This window comes from Chroicocephalus ridibundus, chromosome 6 (assembly GCF_963924245.1).
Source record: "Chroicocephalus ridibundus chromosome 6, bChrRid1.1, whole genome shotgun sequence".
NCBI classification, from domain to species: Eukaryota; Metazoa; Chordata; class Aves; order Charadriiformes; family Laridae; genus Chroicocephalus; species Chroicocephalus ridibundus.
The window spans coordinates 20,939,156-20,965,027 of NC_086289.1; the positions used below are offsets into that span (position 1 = coordinate 20,939,156).

The following is a 25,872-nucleotide window of genomic DNA, read 5'->3' on the forward strand; positions in this document are numbered from 1 at the left end:
CCAGTTTTCAGGACCTGAACATTTATGCTCCGGATAGTTTTTGAAAAACAGATCTTCTTGAAGTGTTTTATTTTGGTCACTGAAAATCTCTACTCACAGTTAAAAAAGTCACTTGGGGATTCTATGTTAGCTTCCCAGAAAAAAAAAAAAAGTTTTAGAATAAAGTCATATTGATCTGCAGATTATGAAAGAAGATGAAAACCCCTCCTCATATTCCATAGTCCTGTAAAGGGTCTGAGTCACATTTTAACATTTTGTGGCCAAGTGCAGGAGGTAGAAAGACAAGCAACAACAGCCAGAACCTCTGGGTGAGTTCCTCAGGGCATCCTCTACACAGTTAGAAGGTGGGGGCAGAAGCTGACTCCCCAGTCCCTTGAGGTATAATCCTGCTTAACTTTTCACCCATCACGAAAGAGTGAAAAGAAGCGGCACTCAAGAGTTGTTACTATAAAGTTTGGCACTGAAGGGAATTCTGGGGCAGTGAAATTCCCTCAAAAGTCTCCACTATATTTAGGTGAGATACTCTGAGGTACAATTTAGCAAACTCTATAACTTAATATTCTTGACAATGGGCATTTATAATGTTTGATTTTAAAAGATGATTGCCATGAAAGAATGAGTATGTGGACCCCAGTGAGTTTGTTGCAGGCTGGGAGCTGTGGTGTTACTGCAGTTAAGATTTCCAGTTGGTTGTCGCTATTGCAGAAAGGAAACCACACAAGCCCATGACAACGTCAGAGTAGCCCTGGCACCAAAGTATTAGCAGTTTTACTAAGATCATCATGTTTGCTGTACCTCATGGTTTCTGTGTTTGCTCAGGGAAACAAAGAAACAGAAAAGAAAATGGAAAGAAACAAGGTTTAACAGTAGTCAAGCAGCATTAATCCTGCATGGATTTCTAGTCAGAAATGCACAGAAGTGCCCAGTAGCCATAGTGCTGAGTACCTCAGTCCCATGTAATGTTTAGATTATTGTGCAGGAAGCTACATAATCCTCCTACCTCTTGACATGGGGTGTGTGGGAAAGTGTTACTTCAGTTTTACACATGGAAAATGAATGTATGTAATGGCTCTCTGACATACCAAAGTAAGGTATGAAAATTTGGTTTTCAAAGGTTTCTTGACCCAGTGAAAGAATATTCAGTAAAGACACTCAAAATCATTTCCTCTCCCATCTACCTACCGTTTCTTCCCATGCCTGTCTTGGAATAACTCACAGTAGATGCACTTTTTCTCTACAAGGTGACTCAGCAACTTCCTGAATATGGAGTGTTATTCTATCGTGTGTCCCAAGAGAAGAAAGGAGCAGGAGGGGACATCATCCTGGGAATCTGTGCCAAAGGCATCATTGTGTATGAGGTGAAAAATCACACAAGAATTGCCAGTTTAAGATTCCAGTGGCGTGAAACAGAGAGAATTTCAGCTCATGTGAGTTGGAACCAAATGAATCTCTTCTCCACTCCCCTACTTCACTCCCCTCCTGCCTGTCACTTTGATAGATTTATTGCATTCAGAGCCAGAATTAGACTCATTCTGTCCAGGCAAGTCCTTCTTGAAAACAGTCTAAAGTCAAGGCTGGATCTGGATGTGGATACCAAGACATGCAGTTCTTAGTGAGGTTTAGTTATTTTGCTAACACTGCAGTCAAATTACTATAAAACTGAATAATCTGGTGTTGGCTATTACAGAGATTATGTCAAACCTCTTTATGGCGTATTCCATATTCATTCCTCCCTCGTCTTTACTTCTCCCTCTCTTTTTCTTTTGTTTTCCTATCTACATCAGGTCATGGGATCACGTTTCCCTCTTTCGAGATCTCATTATTCCCATCCTTGTCTCTTAGTATCTCAATGGCTGTTAACAAACCAGTGTCGCTGATGAGACTGTGACCCCTTCTAAATGGTATTCTGCCATCAGAGATATATCAATCTACAATTATACAGTGTAGGCGTCAACCTGCATCACACATTTCCCTGCCTGTTTGCTCTCCCAAAATGACCCTTCTGCCCCTTGAAGATATTTTCATTTTCACATTAAATTGGTTTAATCATTTTAACATCTGTAGGGCCAAACTTTTCCAGATCTATCAGCCTGCTCTCAATGCAGTCAGTGTCCAAAGGCTCTTAACTTTCGACACAGGGCTGTTATGATCTCAATGACAGATACCTCACTAACAACTGTTGAATTTATGATAGACATTTACTGCACCCAAAAGGCATGCAGCCAGGCATAAATACAACTGGACAAACCAACAAGATTATACAAATGAACTTTTAGTGCCTCAATGTAATGACTGATATATGAAGCAAGCTGTGGTTTTTTTCCCTTTAGAGAAAAAAATTCATGATTGAAAGTAGCTTCAGTGGCAAGAAACACACTTTCATTACCGATACAGCAAAGACATGTAAATATCTACTGGACCTCTGCTCTGCGCAGCACAAATTCAACGCACAGATGAATTCTAGGCAACTTCGGCAAACTTCATCAGGTGAGGTATAAATGCACTTTTGTTATTCAGGCCATAGGACAAGGTTAGGTTTTAGAAAAGGTGCATTCAGTGAAGCTGAGGATCAGAACCTGCCCCATCAGTTTCACTGTGCTTCAGTTTCTCATTTGCAGACTAGAAAGTAATTTCTCCTACTTCACTGGAAGTTAGAGGTATGTAAGTCTAATTTAGCATTTGCATGTGAGTGGGCATGTGCAGGGGGTGGAGAGGGGTTCTCTGATTATAATAACTATGTAGCTAAACTCAGATTTAAAAAAAAAGCATTATTACACTTCCCATCAGGAAACCTGCTGAGATTTATGAGGAAACATATCAGACTTACCCCAATTGTAACTTGAGAAATGTTCCACACGAAGAAAAACTATAGTAGTGTCCAGACATACCGGAGCTGAATTTAGTTAACTCATTATCTTTGCATAAAGCAGGGGCTCAACTCTATGGTTCAGTCCCAGGACAAAACCACTAAACCAAAGGCACATCAGCCATAGGCACTCAACTATGTAGCTGCTAGCTGCTCTTATCTTAGATTTTTGCCATGTCTGTGGAAAATATGACCAATACCTCCTTAGACTTCAGATTTTCCCTAGTTTCTAAGACAAGGTTCTGCTCAACCCAGGGCAGTTACATAGCACTTCTCACCCACGGTTCTCGGCATGCTCTGTAAAGGTGGATGAGTATCATTATGGGGAAACTGAAGCACATAAGAAATAACAGCCTAAGCTGACAACTGTCATCACTGTTGACTTCAGTGGAGCAACATGAGTTTTCACTAGCTGAGGACTCATCCATTGCCTTGAACAGAATCATGATAATTTACAACCACTAAGTATTTGACCCAGTGAGTCACAGCAGCAGCATCAAGTGTTCTGCCTTAGCTGCTGGGATACTCCTTTCTCTAGTAAAACTGTAAAAGCGTTGGAAACACATTATATCAGGGGATATAACAGGATGATTGATATATTGCTTCTTTCCCACTAAAATTATTTCATGAAAAGTGAAATTCCACCTGCACAAATTTGTTACCATGGAAAAAGGCGCTAGGATGGTATTTAGGTTTAAGGCACCTTTTGTTGCTTGGGCTCCAGTAGCTTCAAACGTAACTTAGTGGGACTGTGATTTGTAGCATACAAATGAGTGCTAAGAGAGAATCTTAAAGGTTCCTGTGTCACGTTTGCTTGTGGTAATAGAACTTAATAAAAATTACTACATTCCATGTATAAGAGAACAAAAAGATTGAAAGCTAAAAAAATGATAACCTATGATAACCTAAGTCCTGATTACAAGCACCCCAAATCACTGAAACAAGCCAGACTTACACAAGCTGTGTGACTGCAGGTTCTGAGGTTCGGTGTGTGCTTGCTGTCCCAGAAAAAAGGCTTTGTGAAGGCAATGACAGCCAGTAGTTCGAAATGCTGCCGTTGCCACCACAGTGAGGCTGTAAGTGATTCTAAGGCTCTTTCTGCATGAGAGGGAAACTCTTCCTTCTGCTGCACTGTTCAGATGTACAAGTCACCATCTCTTCAAAACTTCCTAGCAGCCCCCACTTTGAAATCACCATGGCAACTCTCAGACCGTGCTAATACTGTGGACAGTTAAGCCTTCTGATGCCTTAACAAACGCCCCTGATCAAAGTCGCTGAGGAAAAGAGGGAGCCTAGGTTTAAAGCTGCAGAGTAGTGTTCTAGAAAGCTGCATTCAGGCTAACATTTGTTAGGAAAACACACAGGAGGTCAACTGTCATATACAAGCAGAATTAAAGCCCATATTCACGCTAGCCTGTACCAAGCAGGGTTCTTCTTTTACTTTCCAACATGCCTCCAACTGCCTGCTGTCCCTCTCTCCTTCAAATCCCCTCTCCAGCCCACCAGTTGAGAACCTAAATAAATGAACAATGCTTCCTCCAGCACTATATTGTTTCAGGGAAATAAAACCTTTTGAAAGGACAGATTTGTATGTAGCAGAGCCCAGACATCATTAAGCAAGTAGTAGATTTCATACAGAAGCAGAAAATTAGCAGGATAGCAAGCATTGACACCAAGGTGGTCCTCTACTCAGCTTCACATTTGTAAATCGCTCAGAGCAAACAGCCAGCTCCTTGGCCCCTCTCTGAACTTAAGAGAGCATGTGTTAGTAGGGCTTCTGTCTTCTCAGATGTACATATATTGGAATGGTGGGCGCATGGAGGATGGGAAACTACCAACCTGACTAATTCAGTCTCTGGCAGACAGATATTTCTCATACACTGAACATTTACAAAATACACTTTACAGAGATAATCAGGTTTAAATTATAAAGGGTTGTACATTTCATCTGTCTCTGTGGAAAGTGAATTTGCAGTATAATTCATAGAAATGAAATCTAAATACAGCGTATACTTTCTATGAAAGAAATGGATTGGAAACTGTTTCCACTCACTCCAGGGCCTAGGTATCCTTAAGGATACCAGAACAAATATATCTGTGATGTCAATCTTTATTTCTGGCATGTTCAAAAGGTTAGAGAGAAAGCACCTTTGAGCTTAAAAAGATGGGATAATATCAATGGATTTATCTTTCTTTCCTCCTCCTCTCTCCCTTCTTATTCAGAGGAAAGTAAATTTGTGGAAATAGACAAATCAAATTCTGCATATGCAGCTCAGCGTGAACACCTTGCCCTGATTCAGAGACTGTCTCGTTCAGAGAATGTGCTCTATGCGGCAAACCTGGAAAACCTTTCTGCTGGGATGATGAGCAAATCTTGTGACAACCTCAGTGTGGAAACCAACAATAGGACTAGAGAGAAAAGCAATCTTGGCAGGTAGGTTTGCTTTTGCCTCTCAACATATGTAAGAACACTCAGTCATAGACTACATCATTGCAAACCTCTATGGAAAACTGTGAGGCAGACCTTCATTTTTTTGCAGTTTTTATTGTGGTCACACCAAAAGGCCTGGGGCTCCCTGGTGCCAGCAGCAGTGCAAACACAGGCAGGAAGCTAACAGTCTAACAGATAAGAACTTGAAAAAGGGTGGCATTTAAATTTGTACCAGACTCAGGAATGAACCACTTAATGGGTTATGGAGAAGGATAAAAATCTTTAATGTCTGTGCATCTTCTCTGGAAATGGCAGTATGGCAGAACTGAATGCACAGGGGATGCTGGATTTGAGCAGGTCTTATCTAATTGATTCCTCTGTATCTAAAGGTGGAAACCACATAGAACACTGTAAGAGCTCCTCCCTTTTCATTTGCATTGGTACATTCACCAGTGTAGGCGGTTACTATAGCTGTACACAGTTTCAAGGCCTTTGATGAATTCTAGTGCCTTTTAGAATACTAAGTGTTAGAATAGAGCCAAGAGGAACGTGAACTACCAGGAAAACTTTCAGACGTGGTTTTGTCTAAATGGACAGAGGGATAAATAAATCATGCTGAGGCTACACTGTGTTTTCCTGATGTCTGCACTCATCTCGGAGAAAAACGCAGGGGGAAATCAGTTGATGTGAGTGGTCTAATGGCAGCTGTTTTTTGGAAGCAAGTGCTGGCAAAGATAAACTACCTCTCCTCTGCAATGATATGTGGCCCAGAAATCAGTATACTTGTTGAAAGGCTATAAACATGTGCATTCCCAACTTGGCTCTGACAGACTAATGAGGAGTGCTAAACACCATTGCCGATTTGTTATTGTAACACAGTCTTCATTTCCTGCTGTGCAGATCCACATCAGGGCTATCCCAGTCAGAAATGCACATCAATTTGAACGGAAAGCAAAGGAGTTATGACTACCTCTCTATCCACTCAACTCAGAACACAATCAGTGGTGAGTATAATAATAATCATAAAGGGAGAGAGCTCCCTTCCATATTTATCATTTCAATAGCAGGAGACCAAAATATATTCTACTTGCAGATGAAAGAATATCCTTTTGCACATCTAGTCCTGGGAATTAACCCAGAATTTAGCAAGACAAGCTGTGTTCTTCCCTTTCACTCCTGCTTTCCAAAAGGATGGGTGATAAGGGACTTGATGATAAAATTATTCTATCAGTGGTGCCTAATGCTCCTCAGAGATGTAGTTCAGTACACCTGGGACTCTTGCATGGGACAATATCCCTATGCTCAGAGTTCATAATTTGGTTTGCAATTGAGACAAACCCAATTAATAATGCATGATACAACATAGGCTCCAGATCCTTCCTCTGTTCTTGCATTTGCATGACACTAACTGGAATAAAACTGGACACCTAGTTTTCCAACAGAAGCCACATTGCATGCACACAGAATATGGTATACAAAGCGATGATTATTTGGTTAGTTCATTTTAAAGTCAGAACTGTACTTTAAACACACTGCGGCAATTGCACAATGTTAAGTAGTGTTAACGTTACAAAAGTCACCATCACAATCAGTGCTGACTGGATTGCACCTACAGAGTCAAAAGGGCCTACAGGGCCAAAGGCTAGAGTTTCCAAAGGAACCCATAGGAGATTTTGTTTTCACACCATCCTCATATTCAATGGGCACTACATGCCTTTCTCTATAGATATCCTAGTCTTAACAAAAATATTGCCAATAAACACATAGTCTCCCAGAAAGGAACATTATTGGAAGAGCCTACACAGCTACTGTACTTACACTTTTCTAAAGAATGCAAATTTCCAACTTGTTTGAGCTTCCTTCATGAATTATATTGATTCTGAATTATATTGATTCTGAAGTAACAGTAATGTTGAAAACAAGGACAAAATATATTTTTAATTTTTGAAGCCCCTGTTTTGCATACTATATGAATCTACTGTCTCCCTGCATTAATCTGCATTTATTCTAGCTGTTTTGTTTCTGCAGCACCGGGATCACCAGCCATCCAAAAGGAAGTTTTCCTAAGTGGTCTAGAAAGAGAAATCATTTGTGTCAGCCTAAAACGTGACCCTAAGAATGGATTTGGTAAGTAAGGAACATGAATGTTACGTTTGTTACTGGGACTATTCAGATCCTGGTGCTAACACTGATACTTGCTGACTCAAGCTGGGCAAGATTGTACCCTTCTTCACCTAATTTATTGTTATTCTTACAGAATAAGACTACCAATCTCTGGGAAGGATTTAGAATTTCTGGGACTGAAAAGGACTAAGCACATAAATCAAGACCACAGTTTTTTCAGAGGATTAACTAAGGCCACAGAGGTCAAGGGGACCAAGTGCTAAGATTAGAATGAAAGGAACAAGGGTCTAGTTGTGTGTCTGAAATACATGCACAGTGATTTTATTCATCTCAGACCTTACACAGGGGAAGATGATGTTCTGTAAACCTTTCAGGTATTGCCTGTGGGGGTGCAAAATGTGTACACAAGCTTAACATGTTTCCCAACTTTTGCACTCTTATTTGGATAACATTTTTGTTATACAATACACTATCCCACTGTATCCTGTTTTTGTGGATGAGTTCAGAGGACCATCAGGTTTCAGAGATGACCATTACTACAATTAAACATCAAATTTCTAAATGGTGCAGGTCTGTGTGGAATATCCTGATCCCAAACCCAACTATTATACCAGTGAGAAGAATATATTCTGCAATAGGCAAAATACTCTGAGACAGGATAATGAAATGCAACCACTTGACTAGAGATATTAGATAGATATATAGAATTTTCTTAGATATCTCTTTCATATCCATTAGAAGTTTACATGGCCCACCTCAGGAGCCCTAGACTACATGATGTGGAACAATGTTTCAGTTTATCTAACGAGCTTTTATACCATTTTCCTCCTGCAGGTGTTAAATACTAAGGTCCACATAGTTTATGACTCCTGTAAGAAAGTAGCTGGAACCTTTAAAATTCCCAAGCCAGGAAAGTATTCTTATTAATAAATCATATCTAAATAGCCACCAAAGTCACCAGAACACTTTAATTATAATGGGAGTTTAAATCTCTTTCTAATCAAGACCTTGATGCCATGTAAATCAGACCTCACCATTCTCCAGACCATGTATAAAACTTGCACCATTGGAGTAAGAGCCTTTTATGCTCCTAAGGTTCATCTTTTCTAATACTGCCAATGCCTCTGCATTCTCATGCTATCTCATTTTTGCAGGTTTTATAATTATTGGAGGAGAAAATGTAGGAAAATTAGACCTTGGTATCTTTATCGCTTCAATTATCCCTGGGGGACCTGCCGACAGAGCTGGAAATATCAAACCAGGTCATTGTCCTTAGTTTTTAATTAGAATTAAAATACTTTCATGGTTTAAAGTTAGCTACTCTGGATTTATTTCCTTATTTAGATGTGCTTTGTCTTGGTTTTATCCTTTTTTTTTTTTTTTAAGGAGGACGACTCATCTCTGTGAATAATATTAGTCTCGAAGGCGTTTCCTTTAATACTGCAGTTAAAATCATACAGAATTCTCCAGATGAAGTGGAGCTCATCATCTCTCAACCCAAAGGTATAAAGGCAGATGCCTTTGCTGGCTATGGAGTGCTAATAGTTAACTCAGGACACTGGTATTTATTAGGCAGTGGGATGTAGTAGTACTTTCTTGCTACTCAGTGACAGTTATAATAACCATAGCCTAGCAATGAAAACAGTCAACTTCTAGCAGGTATCACATGATCTCTGTTCTACAGTCAGTGTGAAAAAATCTATTATGGGTTGCATTGCTGAATACCAAGGGAATTTTGGCATTTCTTTCTCTGATAGAGTCATAGTCCTCTGCAGTGATGAAGCAAATACATTTATCCACAGTTAGAATAGCAGCGCTGGATTTTACAATGACTGACTCATTTTATAGATCAGATTTCACAACCACTTAATGTAGGAAGGTACTTTGTCCTCCTGTGTTGACGGATAATATTTGCCTTCAAGTTTACTTACTGTTTGCATGCAACAATGTTTTATTTTGGTATGGCTTTACAGACATGTATGAAGAAGGACTAAATGAAGAAAAGAATCTATCAAGAGGAAACAGCACCAGTGGATCCGAGATCTCTTGTGTGGACAGTGGGAGGAAAAAGATTCAGGATTGTCATACAGCTCTCCCCAAAGAACAGGACATAAATATAGATGAACTTGAGAAGGCTCTTTCCTGGAGTTTAGCACCAAACTTGGGCCCTATGATTCCAGTTCCTTCTGCTGATAGCCTGGATGTGGAGGTAACTGAGATTTTGATGCTCTTCAGTAACATTACACCCAGCAAGTGTCTTAACAACATGCCAGTTATATTAAGAATGGAAAGTAACCAAGAAGTTAAAAAAATGAGGAAAGGAGAAAGAAAACCTTGGAAGATGTTGCTTGTTAAATTACATTGGAAATGTCAAAATGACAAACATGTCTAGAATATGTGAAAAAATGGGGAAACCCTTCCACAAAATGTTATTAAAAGATGTCCTCCCTTTTCCAGTGGAGATGCACATTTTTCATTATTTTCTTGCAGTCTCTTAAGTTTTCAATTAGACACAGAACAGCAACATTTTGTATCTAATTTCCTACTATTAGATAGCTTCCCTATCTATACTCAGCTTATGCACATTTAGACAGATTGTATTTCGAGTAACATTAGTGTAAGCTTGAAATAACATCAGGGATATAAATGGTACCACTCCAGGCGTACAGTGACAGCAGGATCAAACCCTTTATATCTTCTGGTAACTCTCTTTTTTTTTTTTTTTCTTCCTTTTCCCTCCTTTTTTATTGAGATGTTATAGTCTCATTAGTGTTTATATTTTTGAGACAGGAAGCTGATTCTTCGCACTTACCATCTCCACCTGAAACGAACACAAAGGAAATCTATACTGTGGAGCTTGTTAAAGAAGACGGGACTTTTGGAATCAGTGTGACTGCAAGTGTTACTGTTAATCTTTCAGTGTGTCTGTCAAACTGTTATGTGACCAAAAAACACACAGGGAAGTGTATTTATGTGGAACAATGATAAAAGATAGGCTGATAACAAAAATTGTTAGCATGGCATGTTTCAAACCTAAGTTTACAACTGACTGACAGAGAAAGCATAAAAAGTACTGGCTCTGACCGTTCCCCATTTCTTGCCTGCAGAATCTGAAAGCTGCGTGGCAGCACAAGCCCTTTTCATCCTTACTCAATTTGAGAACAAGACCTACCACTTGAAAGTGGAGTTTGGTCAGGAGGGATATAGCCAGAGCCCCTAGAACACACAGTGATTCAAAGAATTCTCCAAGTCAAGACTGGTTTTGCTGCTCCCCTGGAGCTCCTGGAACTCAAAGGCTATGTCTGCACAAGCAGATTACACAGGACCATGGCATGGGCCCAAGCAGTGGCCCACAGGCGCTGTTTAATTGTTGACAGCCCCTAATATGGCTTTGGCCTGTGCCTCAACAAGCAGTATAACAGAAGCTATCCCCTGCTGGAGGGCTGAAAGTTTATCTGTGCAGACTCAAGATATGCCATGCTTCTTCCTCTGAAGGCCAGAGAAAGGGCCACAGCCAATTTTATTTTCTAATAATACAAGGAAATACAGTTCTCCATATATTTAGAAGACGAGAGAAGGCAGCAGTGGAAACTATCTGCTACATTTGAATAATTCCTTGTCCTGGCTATCAAAGTTGAATTTACCTCTCAAGCCTCAGATGTCTTTACAGTCCTTGCTAAAATGGAGTGGGAAGTAACAGCCATTTCATTGCCTGCAGAAGAAATTGAGGGCTGCGTTTTCATCTGAATTTGGACAGGGGATGTAGATGGACAGAACATGATTCTTGGGTTAATCTGAAGTTCCCCTGAGCTGTAGGCTCTCAAGTGGCTGCACAAGTTCAGGTCCCTGCTTTACATATTGCTGAAAGGTTAATGATTGCTGAATGGATATTGCATAGTTTGGAAGCTGGGCTAGAGACTAACTGAAAGATGCAACCCAATCTTTATGTTAGCATGGGGAAAAACTTATGAACATTTAGTAAATGTTTTTATATAGCCACATAGAAACACATTGCATTTCCCTGAAAAAACAAGATTACTGCCTAGGGGACTATATTACAACCAGATGGGTATTTGGAGTAACATCCTCTTTCCTTTTTCCTGTATTAAAAAAAAAAAAAAAAGTAATTCCTGAAGCAGGTGTTTTGCAATGCAGGTGTAAGTTGCTTTGATTTTTATCACAGGAAGCACACATGAAGACTACACTCTAATCTGTGGGCATATGTTTTGCAGGGTGGAATTAACACTAGTGTGCGTCATGGTGGGATATACGTGAAGTCAATTATTCCCAGGGGACCAGCAGATAAGGACGGACAAATAAAGATAGGTAACATGTCTGGCAATAAAACTCTGGGCTGTAGAACTGAGTGTTAGTGCGGCATGCTTGCCACAGCAACAATGAAACACATTTGGGATTGGAGGTCATACAACTGTAAAATGTAATATGCAGTCAGTCCATCATTCCTCAGCCTGTCCCTGTACTACTTGTAGACATCCCACTGAAAAACCAGGAGCCTCATATCAATATTGTACAGTTACTCTCTGTAGCTGCACATCAGGCTAGCAATTCTGACATCTACTTTCAGTGTTGCTGTGATAACCAGATACTATCACTGCTGTTACTTACGGAATATCCTGGTATGTTTTAAGTGCTAGCTATAGAATGCTGTATAACAAGCAGTATTGCTTTCACACAGAGTAACATAATTTGACACATGTAAGCATGAAGATCTATTGCAATGTTGGTAGCCTCAGGGTTTACACCCATTGAACTCGAACATCAAAGCAACTTGACCCTTTTTTTTGTTTGTTTGTTTTGTTTCACTTCAGGTGATCGTCTTCTGGAAGTAGATGGCATCAGCCTCTGTGGCATCACCCACAAACAGGCTGTGGAACACCTTAAGAAATCTGGCCAGGTTTGTACAACAGCAGAGCTCAATAAGATACCCAGCAGAATAAACTGCTCTTAGTATAAAGCACAGTTGCAAAGCTGGGCCACAAGAAACATCCCCCTCACCTCAGCCCACCCAACCCCATTCTCCTAAAAAGAAAAGTAAAAAAGACTGAGGGCTCACAGAGTACTGTGTAACTGGAACCTGTTCATCATCATTTTAGGTTGCCAAGCTGGTTCTAGAAAGGGGAAACTACCTATTGGCAGAGCCATGCCTGACTGCTAATGACAGAAAGGAGGACCAATGTGCAGTTGTTTCTGTGGCAACACCCTTCACAGAGGGTACCAAGGACTGCTGCTTTTTGACAGATGGTGAGCGACAAAAAAGGAACTCAGGGTGACTTCTTACGATGTGCAAGAAAGGAATGGATGATACTGATTTTACGAGATTTCTGCATGTTTGAAGGAAAACTGCATACTGAATGAAAATACAATGTGCAATATTAATGGCTTTATCAAATACCAATTCTGCACAAAATATTTCTGATGTACTTAGAGTTACAGTTGCCAGATGTAGCTGAATTTATCGTAGGCTTCATGAGATGGGGCTGGCAGAGGACATCCCTGTCTGTAGTCTATAGCACTGCCAGGCAGGAGGAAGCTGTGTCGATGCTGTCAGATTGTTACCCAGAGAGCGTTGCCAGCAACAACTGCTGATGCTGTCAGCAACGAAGCCAGGGTGAACTGCTGCCCCAGGGCCAGGACTGGAGGCTGCCATCACTCCATTTCTTAAAAGTAGAATCATAGAATGATTCAGAGATCACTTTCACTGAATTTAGCCAACAAATAAATGCTGTATCTTTTACTGTAAGGCTGTCTCATAAACACTAAGTCTCGACCATACTTTCCCATGGGGCAGCTACTCTTCTACATTGTCCCTAGCAGAATGGGGTACAGCAGCAAGTACGGTATTTGGGAATGGGCTGGTCTCTTGTTCTTGGCTTGAAAGAAGAGTAGCTTCGATTCTACCTTCTGCTGGTTAGTGCAGGACCCAAACTAACATCAGGCAGCTACAAAATAGTAAGATATACCCAATACTTACAGAAGAATGTCAGAAAAGGATAGCATTTGAACCATTTTATGTTGGTAAAAAAGGCTTATCCTTTATGGGCTTGTATCAGGTGGCATAAAGTCTGAACACACAGTGGAACAGAATCCAGTTCTCCCCATTCTGCTTGTGTGATTTCAAGGGCTTACATAAGTTAAAGGAACACCAAACTCTTCTTTTGCCATTAGTATCAGAAGACCTACCTCTGCAGCTCACAGGGAAAAGGTGTGCTGAGGGCATAATTTACACCATCTCCTAAAGGGGTACATATGCCACAGCTCCCACTCTTTTTCCAATCCCTGCTTTGAACAGATAATACATTTGAAGTCAAGTTGACAAAGAATTCTGGAGGCCTCGGCTTTAGTGTTCTGCAAATGGAAGGAGATGCTTGCGAACACTTTGGAGGAGCTATTGTCAGGATCAAAAGACTGTTTCCAGGGCAGCCAGCTGAAGAGAATGGCGAAATTGAAGTCGGAGACATCATTTTAGCTGTGAATGGGAAATCTATTCAAGGACTCTTGTATCAGGTACCAGGCAGTACTATTACTGGGAAACAAACTGGTAACATGTTAATAAAGACAATGGGATGAAACTGCTTTTAAACCTAATTATCACCAGAGGAAGTCAGAATTTGCATATAATGAATCTGATTTCTACGTAGCATTGTTCTCTAGAATTCTTATGGAGAATTTCCTTCCTAGCAGAATTCTTATAGATAATTTCTTCCACTATTTAATTTAAAATTTTCTACTACTGATGCACAAAGTCTATTGTTAGATGCACACCAGTTGTTAATTAGTTGGAATCTTTGTTGGTGTTAAGCATAATTGGAACATTTTTTCCCTCTGGTCATTCGTGCTTTGTAACGTCATGCTATAATACCATGCCCCAGATTCAAATCTCTACCAGGTGAGGTAAATCCAGTGTAACTTTTTTACCTGAAATGACAAATTCTGTAGTCACAGGATGAAATTAAAAGGACTATATATGTATTTATTTTTTTCATCATAATCTTTTCACCTTATGAAGAATCCCTGAGTTTTGTATATGAATATGCATTGAATAGGTAAGATTAGTAACAAACAGAAATTATGAATTCATGCAATTTTCCCACTGACAGGTCATTCATATCATTAAATAGCTACCGCACAAGACAAGGTGCTGTAAGTCCTAGACACCTGAGGGGTACTGTAGTTGTACTCAATTTTTTTTTTCTGACCTGAAGTCTGTCCTTTTCCAGCACTGTTTTGCTCTCTGGCATACAGCCTTTTTACTCAGTTTGTGCAGGGGGGCAGACAGGGTGTTTTGGCCTACAGGATTTTTTTTGTCCCCCTGTAGATTAAGTATTTCATCTCCCACTATAGCTGAAAGCTGAATGCCACTGAATAGCTGTTATGTCAAGGAGGGGTTTGAGAAAGTCTCTCTTTTGTTATGTCAATATGGCAGTCTGTGAAGGTATGCTAATATAAGTGACTGAAGGTGTGTCCCTGCCACATTCAGTTTGAATGAATTTGTCTGAAAATCCTGTTTTCTTCAAGAAAAGGAAAAGATCTAAACCTATGTGTCTGGTGGTGAAACAAAAGTTTGTAAACAGAACTGTCTTTACTTTAGATACACATTCACAGAAAAACTATGCTGCACTTATATGACAAACATACAGTAGAGAATTTTGGCCCCCAGATGCTTCCGAGAGGCACAAATAGTAGGAATATGGCATTCACAATAAAAATTGTCTCTGTCCCAGTTGGTAAAATGACACGTCCTATAGACTGTTCCATAAGAAATCTAATATTCCTTCTTCGTGCTTAGGATGTCCTGCACTTGTTGAGAGGAGCTCCTGCAGAAGTCACACTACTACTTTGCAGACCACCAAAAGGTGTTCTTCCAGAAATAGAGCAGAGTGCCCTGGTAAGGCAAAGCTTCTGTCAGTAAACTTGCTTCTGTAAACCTGAAAAAACACTACTACATTTTCTATCCAGTCTTGAACAAGGCAACTTTCCCTTTTCTCAAAGGTCTTTCATTCCATTTCTTTCCTTTCCCGGCTTCAACGCAACCTCTAGAGTTCAACTGATTCTCCTTAGCAACCAAAATAACAGAAATCTGACAGACGTGAAACATGTTTATCCCAGCCCAATAACTTTTAAATTGCAGTGCTGTCATTGGAATGAAACAGCACATACTCAAGCAGATCTTCTAGTGATACTCCTAAAAATGCTCTACTAGATCCTCAGCCAAAAACTGTAGATATTCTCAACTGCAGCTATTTTAACTCATAGGCTTGAGGTAGCTATATTACTCCCAAAAGCAAGAGGAAAATAAAGAACTTCCTATCCAGACTACCTCTTAATAAACTCAAATAAATGAAATAATGGTTTCAACTGGTTATTCAGCTTCTTATTGAGAGTTTGCAGAATCTGCAGGGAAGAAAATAAACAAAACAAACAAACAAACAAACAGTAGAGACTGCAGAGACTAAAACAGTGCCATTGGGTGTGCTAGTGTTATTATTCCTGCTTCTTGAACACAACTCATGGACAAATACACAAGTACTCTTATAACGAACGTGTATTTGCATTACTCTTGCTCCATGCAGAATGGCCCACTCATGGTTCCTGTCCACCCAAGATTTATAAGAGCTATCCATGGGCAGACAGAAATGACTGTCAGGACCACCTCCAGATAACAAACTGGCTCCTGTTGCTCTCCTGCAATGTGGCCTTGGCAGATTTCTATGGTCAGTCACACAGGAGTCAAATCTGGAGGCAATTCTACACAGTGAAGAGAATATAGACACAAAGTTGAGGCATGATATGAAAAGAAATAAAAAGTAGCCACGTCTAGCAAAGAGTTTATTGGGAAAAGTGAACTTGTGTAGTAGTTCCCTGGCTGGAACTCCTGAAGAATGTGGAAGATAAGCATAAAGATAAAACAGGTATTTAGTGTGAGATTACCTACCTCTATGTTTTCCCTCCCTTCCAGCTACCATCTGCTATTTTCACATTCAGATGCTTATTGATATTGCTTCTTCAAATTATTTTGTTGTTAAAGGAAAGAAGATGGGAGATAAAAAAAGGAGTTACACTAACCTTTCTGTTATTTTGATAGACTCCAGCACCATCTCCAATTAAGGAGTTTGTGGCAGAAATGCCAGGCAGTACAGAGGCAGAAAACAGTATGGATCAGTCTACCAGTGATGGAGGTAGCACCTCTCCGGACCTCGAAGACTGCCTGGATTCTCCAGTGGCAGCAGATTTCAGTGAGCCTCCTGAAGAGGACAGCTCAGCTTATGAAGACCAGGAAGCTGAGTTTCAAGAGAAGCCCATACAGAAACTGATGGCTCCCAGGGAAAGTTTCTATAAGCATCTTTGGAAGTTTCATCAAGAAGCTGCCAGTTCTGAAGTCTTCCACTCCCTAGAGGAAGAAGTGAAACAGAACTGCTATTCACCATGTGAATTCAGATGGCCCAAAAGGTAGGGAATACTGAAATCTGCTCTGCAGCCTTTCCTTCAGCTCTCAGAATTTTGAAAGTGAATTGCTTAGGTTTAAGTACAGGGCTATCTGCTTCTAATCACTGCTGATTACTGAAGATTTTGTTTTACCATCTTATTCTGACTATCCTAATCTGCTGTCTCTATTTACTCTCATCTTATTAGAATTTTGCATAAGTCTGCACTGCAAGACAGTTGTACGAGTGCTGCACTACTGTAATCATTTATGCCGTTCAGCTGACACTGGCTAGAGTTTGAAATCAGTGGAAAGACTCTCATTGATTTTGATAGGAACCAAAGACTTTCTTACTTATTATACGATCTTTCAATTCCAATTTTCACAGAGTTGACTTAAATAGACACCAAAAATTTCTTTCTTATTGTATGATCTTTTCATTTCAAATTTTTCAGAGAAAAAAACCCACCACACAACTCAGAAGATGAACCATGATCAAGGAGAAAAAACCAAAAAGTTATTTTCAAATCTTCAGAAGGCAATAGAAGCCCTGAACCAGAGGGGTTATACAATATACAGGGGAGTTATACAATATACAGACAGACAGAGATTCCAGTCTCTGGGAGTCCCAGCACTAGCTGACTGCAAGTCAAGTGGGGCCATAATAGCAGTTCATTCTTTTAGCTCCTCTCTCGAGAGAGGAGAAACTTCATTCACATTCATGAGTGAAGATCCTACTTACATATACGCTTCTCTTCTACTGAGAATAAAACAAGCAGAAACATGTCAGTAGCAAACATATTTGCCAAGAGACACAGTTTCAACAAAACCAAGTTTATTGTGGGGAAAAAATAAATTCCAAGAAAAGTTTGAGATTCTTCACCAAAAGAAAGTTCTGAAATGTTTTTGTTTGGTACATTCTCAGTATCATTTAGTTTCAGCTTTTGCATTTTCAAAAAGCAGTCAGATCAATTTAAGATGGCATGCATTTTTTAAACAATATTTTAAACGTAATCTCAGTTTAAATGATCCTTTCAGCTAAAAACATACAAAAAAACCCCAGAAGAAAATAGGCATTAATGAAGGAATTCCTTTTGAATAGTGAAGAAATTTCTTTTCTTCAGATTGCTTAAAACTTTTCATACAAATGTAGAAATCTTCTGATATGAATTTTAAAAGTTCCCAGCTCAGGGTTTCACATGCAAAATTCCTTTCACTCTTCTTCTCATTGCCACCAGTAAGAATCTTTGAAAAAGCTGCTTTGAAAAACTTTAACCCATAATTTTCCCCCATGAAGTCCAGGTGTAGGGGTCATGAGACTCCAAAAGAAAGTCTAGCATGTCAGTGGAGCTTGTGTATGGGCCTGCAGGACCAAGACTTTTGTTATCTCCCATGGTGATGTAGAGGTGGGCTAGAAGCTGTGCTATGATTCAGCCACTGCTGGGTCATCGCCTTGAGCTTGTGTAGCTCTACCAAACACCCTTCCTACCCTTTGAAGGTCAGTCAGCACTCCCCTAGCATGTGACAGCTTCTATGACACCCACATTGACCAATTTCCACTGAACTTTTTTCTTTTCTGTCTCCAAAAGAAAGGAGCAGACTGCATTTGCCGTTATCCTTAAACATTTCTTTTAATTATCCCAGCCTTCTTCCACAGTATTGTAAGTATCTGTTGTGCAGCAATTAAAGCACACACTGTCATCTTCATTCTCAGCTTTGCTGTGCTACTGGAGATGGCCAGCTTCTCTTTTCCTCCCTGCACAGATACAAGCTAGCAGACTAGATTGCCTCCCTCAGAGCGCATACACCATGAGCCTACAAGTTCTCCTTATTTTCATCAGTATTTCAAAAATACCATCAAAGGCTACTAGCTATACCCAACCAAAACGCTTGTTTTGCTACTGTGCTTTATATTTTCTTTCTGACTTTTGAAACAAGAGCTTAACACTGGGGATCTTTTATGATTTCATACAAGACGCAGTTTCCGTATGTTTGCTTGGGAGATGGTGGACAGTTCAGTTCTGTCAGAGAGTGGAAGATCCTAGGTGACTGTTACATATGAAATGACATGGCATCTTTGCTATGTGAAGCATTAATAAAAGCTATGCCATTTTAAGTGTTTTTAAGATGAATGAAGTTTAGCAATATTTCAGTAAAGACTGATATGAAGAAAACGTACTTTTCAAAAATACGCATTTCAAGCATTTCTATCAGCTTTAATGGTAAATGTAGTGGGAGGCTATGCTACAGTAGGCTATTAGAGTTCATTAATATTATTTTGGCTGTTGGCATTAAACACAGCACATACAATTACAGCCTGGGCTTTAACATCAAAAGTGCTGAATACTGTGTCTCCAACATAGTGGAATAAAATCAATAATAATTTTAATTCAAGTAATTGAACAAATCCATTGATTTCTGTAGGACAACACTTATGCTTCAAGACAAGCATAAGAATAAAAGCAAGCTTACTTAGTTACTAAGGAAAGACCTGTGGGAGCCAGGAATGTGGCTGGCATTCCTTTTTCAAGAAAAAGGCAAATATGAAAATTTTAGTAGTATTGTAATGTGCATACCACTTACCAGATAAGTCCATATAAGTTAATTAAGTTATTTAGGCAGAGGAAAAATTTATGGTCTAGGAATTGTTTGATTACTCTTTTCGAGAAGCAACCAAAGTACTAATTAATTAATGCCTTAAAAAAAAAAAAAAAAAAGAGTGAAAGATTTTGCAGAAGCTGTTTTCAAATTCTGAAAGCTTTTTAATCTTTTAACTAGCTTTGCAAAATACTACTGATTACTTATTTATTTTTATAGTAACACTGGAGGACCCAGACAGCAATTTAATACCTTTAACTAGTACTTCAATTAAAATTAAAATAAGGTCACATATAAGCAGTAGACTTTCCAGTGGCCATCTAATAAAGCATATGGAGGAAAGCCCCAGCACTGCAATCTTTTTATTTTCCAGCCGCATACTTAATAAGAGTGACGATGACCTATCAAACACAAAATGTATGCCTGAAACACTCTCTCTAACCCCTATTGATGAAGAGTATCTCACTGTCAGCTCAACATCTGTGACCTCACTTTCATGGGGAGGAAGCTCTGAGACACTCTCCACAACCATGGCGACCTCACAACCACGTGCCTGTGGCCCCTTCTCCTCATCCCTGCTTGCTAGAGAGACACATGACAGTGACAATGAATGGGAAGATGTGGAGGAACTGGAGGAAGAGAAGGAAGAAAAGGAAGATTGCACTAGGGTATGTGATTGACACCAGATTATTAACAGGTAGTATATGACAAGGGAAAAGAAACAACTTTCAGAATGCAACATTCTTTAACATAATTTTAACTCATTATACATGCTATTTTGGCATGGGGTTTTTTGTTGTTGTTGTTTGGTTTTGTTTGCTTGGTTTTTGTTTGGTTGGCTTTTTTTACTTTCCTGAATGTCCACAATCTTCAATAAAGCAGACCTTATACTATGCCCAGGTTTTCAGAATTCCTTACCGTTTGCCTTAAGGTCATTTCCTTGCTCATGCCATCTTACTATTTCTTCAGCTTCCCAGCATTTTGCATTATTATTCCCAGTGTACAAAGGCCTAAAATCCCTCTAGTAGCCTCTAAACTTAATTGGAGTCAGCTATTTGGTTTTCTTCTGTCATGTTTTAAACCCATGTGGAAAATCACTTTGTTACAGTGATACTACTCTAATGTCCTGATAAGAAAGTATAATCCTTGTGCTAATTACCATTCAAAAATATAAGGCTCAGTCTTGCCAAATGCTGAACATCTTGCATTCCTTCCGACACTAATGAGCTCTGAATTCCTACTAATTTGAGAGCACCGAGGACAAAATTTAGCTCCAGCCATTTCTTTCAGTGGGACAGCAATAGCAATAACACCGATAATCACTGCACCCTACCCTCATAATGCTTGTCAGCTCAGAGGGCTCAAGGCCTTTCTTTACACATTTCAAATACCAAAATTCCAGTCCCTGAAGGCATTCTCTGCCTTATTAGGCCCTATCAATCAATCACTATGAAGCCCCACTAGTTAAAAAGAAGTAAAATTCATTACGGAGCAAGGCAGTGACAGATCAGAAAAACCCTTATGTTTGCTCTTATTTATACCATCTGAGGCTCTGATTTCTATCTGCATATAAGACATAATGGAAGATGTTAATGAAGCAACACAAAAGCCTACATCAAACATATCTTGTGCCTATTTTAACAGGAAATGGAGATCTTTGTGACTTTGACAAAGTCAGAGAACAACGGTTATGGATTTTCTGTAGTTCTTAACAAAGTGGACAACTGCCTGTATGTTGACGAAATCTTGAACGAGCCTGCCCTGTCTGATGGAAGACTAAGAAGGGGAGACAGAATCATTATGGTACAGTAATTCTTTGAGGAGAAAATATTTTCAGATCAATGCCATTTAGCTTCCTCATTCTTCCTTTCATAGGGTTCAGTTTATCACATATTTAGGCATGCAAGTACAACTGAATCATATAATAAATGTAATTCTGCTGACTTCAGTAGGACAAATTTCAGACTGAATAGATTGTATGACCAGGCAAATAACACGAATCATCTAGTAGCAATGCAAGACAACTGAGATATTACATGCCTTCCCAATTAAATGGCATAAACTGAATTAATGTAATAACATAGGTGACGTACAAAGGATGCAGGAGCTATGTCCTTTGTAATGTATGAATAAAGCCTGTTTTCTGCCTGGTTCATCTTCAATTTGTTGCATTAGATTATCTTCCTTGATTTTTGCTACAAGACCTTGAGTTTCAAGAAAAAAGAGCTATTTTTATGAAAGCTCTGCATTTAGAAAAATAAAAGTTGAAAAAAGAAATCTTACTGCAATCTTAACTGTTGCATTCACTGACATTAAATACCACAGCAAAGCAGTAACATGGAAGTGCAAACAAATTCAAGTTTATATGCAAAATTCAGAGGCGAGGGAGAAGTACATGATGGTCAATGAGATCTATGACATCATTTTACCGGTTTGTCATTTAGGTGAATGGAATTGATGTCACACCTTTACCATGCAATGAAGCCCTGACTTTACTGCAAAGCTCTCCGCCTGATCTGCACCTTGTGGTTGGTCGTGCTGACAGTGATCCGCGTCCCTTTATTAGGCCAGATGAGATTCCTGAAATTACTCTTACAAAAGGTGCCAATGGACAGCTAGGTGTGTAGCAAATACTATGCATGCTATTTTGGACAGGGATTACAGCAATTGTAAGATAATCATAAGCAACGGTGGTCTTGGATCAATATGATCCTAAGTGACCTTGGCACCGTTATGCTCTCCTCCATCACCCATGACTAAGGAACAGAGAGCTTTATTTTGGGCAAGGCCTTAAAGGGAAAACTAGTAACTCTTATTAGACCAATGAAGATTGTTGGAAAAATGATCTTTGTATTAGCACCCTCTCAGCCGAAGTTTCTGGCAGATTTCCAGTCTCATATTTTGAAGTTGCTGATATAGAGAAGCTGTTGGTAGTTAGAATATAATGTCTATTTAGAAGGAAAGAAAAAAAAAAGGCAGAGTTTGAGAAGGACGAGCCACAGGTTAGGGCAATAGTTTGCTATTCAAAAAATCTCCACTCAAATCCTTGATTCACCAGACACAAGGCTTTATCTACATTGTGCAATACAAGCGATAAAAGAAAACCCCACAGCGTGAGTATCTTGGTATTTCTGCAGAATGTGGTGAGTACTGCACACAGACAAAATTGTAGACTCAGGAAACAGTATACCTATATTTGCTCCGGTACAGCATCCTGTTTCCAGTTCAGAAACTAGCTTGTTCAGAGATTGCTTGAATATCACTGCACAATTCAGTTTTGCACTGTACAGGTATCTCCTTAGTTGTCATATGTCTCCCTTCCCTATGGCACTCGAAAGGCCGCAAGGCAGTTAAGCACTCTGGTAATGAGGGAGACACTCCTATGCAGCTAAGTGTCTTATTCAAATGACTATTCAACATAAGGTGAAATAAAGCACTATGGAATAGCTGAAGCACAGAGATGGACAATACCATGTAAGTTTTTCCCATACTTTTTAAACACCTAATTGCATTTCAGTCTACCAGTCCAGCTCTTACACCCCATCTCACTGGGACAAGACTGATATTTATAATGTCAGTGATTTGTTCAGCCTAGCTTTCAATGACCCACATCTATTCCACTAGGCTGTATGTCACTGACAGTGACATTCAAAACATGCTGCCACAAAAGATGCTTTCTCTGCGTTATTCTAGGCTTGAAGCTGACAGGAGGAGCTGGAAGCAAGTTACAAGGTATTTATGTGCTAGAGATAGTGCCTGGCTCTCCTGCCAGTGTGGAAGGCAGTTTGCAGCCACGAGATCAGATTGTTTACATCTGTGGACTGTGGACTGAGGGCATTAGCCTGGATGATGCAGTGAGAGTGTGTGAAGCTGCCACCCAGAATGTCCAAATCAAAGCCACAAGGTAAATCTGAGCATACTCAATCTCAATCCTAATGTTGAAGCAGGTTTCTAAATTTTACATCACCGATAGAAACAAGACAAACTACAAGAAAAAATGCTTTACCTCAAAGGTCCGAATGTTGCAATCTGATACATAACATCCATAAGATCTCTTAACTTGTAATTACAACTAACACAATGAGTACAAGTAGACTCATATGACACAAATAAGAACTCTTCAAACTTCATCATCCAAACACAAATGTGAATCTTTTAAGTGTGAGGCTGGCCACCGTTTTCAGATATCCTGTTCTCTAGAGAAAATCTTTATATCTCCACCACTGGTGCCAACCTTCTCCAAACAATCTCAGATTCACAACTACAGGCAAGAAACTACCTCTAATGGGAAACTCTCAGTTACTTCCAAGAGACAAACGTTTTAAAAAGGTATTAAAAATGCAGCATTTAATTTGCAGCACATAACAAAAAGTCATCCCAGGCTTGATAAATAACCTGCAGTTAAGAATTTCACTCATCAGTTCTTGGCTGCACTTTAGATTTATTGTGTTCTACAGTCTGATACAGCACCAGCAGAGGTGCTGGACTGATACAAAAACAGTTTTCAAAGATCTCGGAGGAACAGTCAAATAGTAACCCAAAAGTATGTGAATAACTAAGTTTTATATAATCAGAGTGAGCGATAGTCTGTCTGTCACAGCTGTCTTAATGTAGTTCAAACTTTTATCAATGTTTTATTAACTTGCACTGGTCTAGCAGATGAAGAAACTGCAGCCTCATTATACTTTTTGCGGTTAGTAGGCAACACACCCTGATTGTAAGGAGACAAACTGAAATAGGGTAAAGGAAATTACAAAGGATCATTCCCCCTTTATAGTGAGGGAACTGAAGGGGAATTCAAAGTGTACCACAAAGCAGTTCTGTACTGGGACAGATGGTTTAACAGGTTCTTTTTTTCTCCAACCCATTTAAAAAAAATGTTTTGCTGCGGTTAAACATAATCTAATATTTTATATATTTATATAAATGCTTTTTAGGAAGCATCATTAATAAAATCATAGAAGTACAACTACAATTTAGACAACTGACTTTCTAAAAATATTATTCAAATGTGCTTTACAAAGCATGCAGCTCTTAACGGCTCACATATTTCACTTTTTCTGCCCCCAGAAATGGCAATCCAGTGGTTCCTATAGAGCAGGAAAATAGTAAGTAAGGCTAATATTTTTGATTTTTTAGTTTAGATTTTGGAAATAAGAATAAGGTACTGATTCATTGCATTTTAAAAGTTATTAATAGTCTGTAACTTGGCATTCAGTATTTCTGTTATGGCCATTCTAAGGGTCTGAAGAAAATTTGGTAGCTCTTTAATGATAGAAATAAAGTGTATAGTTCTCTGTAAAAAAATAAAATATATTTATTGCATTTTGCATAGACATTTTCTATTTTTTAAATTTGTTGTTATTAAATGCGAGTTTCACGTGGTCATATTTCACATCTGTTTTGATTGAAACTATTCTCTAGGGGGTTTCCCATCACTTTTTGATCCACTATTTAATATAAGCCACTACTTCATCATCTAGACCAACCTTTTAAACTGTTATCAATAAATCTATAGAAAATCAGAAACAGGCAGCACCAATATTCCTTTGTTAATACAAGAACATTCCTATCAGGGGATGATATATAATAGTATAACTGACACAAAACTTCAGTAATCATCTGCACTACAAAGACTTGACCAGAATTCCTTTAGCAGTAGAAGGAGTCTCAGCAAGCAGAGGCTACATCTGCACCATCAGGCGGAGGGACAGCTATCACGTCTACGTCACTGCACAGAAACTGCGTTAGCCGTGCATGTAATGGTTTCCAGTGTACATTTGGCTGGAGTGTTAAGTCTTAACCCACAGTTTCATTGACCTGACTGGATATCCGATTTTTTTTATTTTTTTTTTAAATCATGAAAAGATGACCTGGAAAAGTAACCCTGGACCAGAATTCCTCACATGCCTACACTCATCTGAATACTGGCATATGGCTACCTGAAAAGCTAGTTACAGATTTCCTACTCTACAACAACTAGCCATGTGTTTGTTTTCATAAACCAAAGCGGCTTATTTCACTTACAGAAGAACAAGCTTCTTTGAACTTACTACAAGTTACAGATAAAGTTATGTGTACTCTCAGTTACTGTGGTATAACTAAAGCATGGTAAATGCATATACTGGTAGTACCTTCCTTACATATCATTGCGCCATTAGCTTTGCAGATTCCAAGATTTCTCATGACACCTTCAAAATAGGTTACCAGGTCTGGTCCACCTCTGACACAGATTTATGAACTCTGCAACGGCACAGTTTCCTACCTCTCATATAAAACAAGATTCTTCCCTATAGCAATTTGATATTTGGTATTCTGTTTGTTATCATCTCTGATAGATTTATAAATAAATCTATACTAATATGCTATTAAGGAAGCAAGCCTTCATTTTATAGAATCTCTTAGTTACAA

At 39.2% G+C, this 25,872-nt stretch overlaps 1 protein-coding gene across 7 annotated transcripts in view; it reads left to right on the plus strand.

Moving 5' to 3' along the window:
- The window catches only part of FRMPD2 (FERM and PDZ domain containing 2), a 60,902-nt gene that overhangs the window by 14,256 nt on the left and 20,774 nt on the right, over positions 1 to 25,872 (plus strand). For 3 of the 7 annotated variants that reach the window (XM_063339261.1, XM_063339259.1, XM_063339263.1), the window contains 20 exons: positions 1,242 to 1,427; positions 2,331 to 2,487; positions 5,090 to 5,300; positions 6,198 to 6,301; positions 7,326 to 7,424; positions 8,576 to 8,683; positions 8,808 to 8,924; positions 9,395 to 9,630; positions 10,212 to 10,316; positions 11,654 to 11,747; positions 12,251 to 12,336; positions 12,536 to 12,683; positions 13,732 to 13,946; positions 15,229 to 15,327; positions 16,525 to 16,889; positions 19,835 to 20,129; positions 21,106 to 21,264; positions 21,906 to 22,080; positions 23,155 to 23,365; positions 24,532 to 24,569. In XM_063339261.1, coding sequence (XP_063195331.1) covers positions 1,242 to 1,427; positions 2,331 to 2,487; positions 5,090 to 5,300; positions 6,198 to 6,301; positions 7,326 to 7,424; positions 8,576 to 8,683; positions 8,808 to 8,924; positions 9,395 to 9,630; positions 10,212 to 10,316; positions 11,654 to 11,747; positions 12,251 to 12,336; positions 12,536 to 12,683; positions 13,732 to 13,946; positions 15,229 to 15,327; positions 16,525 to 16,889; positions 19,835 to 20,129; positions 21,106 to 21,264; positions 21,906 to 22,080; positions 23,155 to 23,365; positions 24,532 to 24,569 — 3,208 coding nt within the window. Of the gene's footprint in view, positions 1 to 1,241; positions 1,428 to 2,330; positions 2,488 to 5,089; positions 5,301 to 6,197; positions 6,302 to 7,325; positions 7,425 to 8,575; positions 8,684 to 8,807; positions 8,925 to 9,394; positions 9,631 to 10,211; positions 10,317 to 11,653; positions 11,748 to 12,250; positions 12,337 to 12,535; positions 12,684 to 13,731; positions 13,947 to 15,228; positions 15,328 to 16,524; positions 16,890 to 19,834; positions 20,130 to 21,105; positions 21,265 to 21,905; positions 22,081 to 23,154; positions 23,366 to 24,529; positions 24,570 to 25,872 lie in introns of those variants that run through there. The other 4 variants (XM_063339260.1, XM_063339262.1, XM_063339265.1 and 1 more) reach the window with 4 other exon arrangements.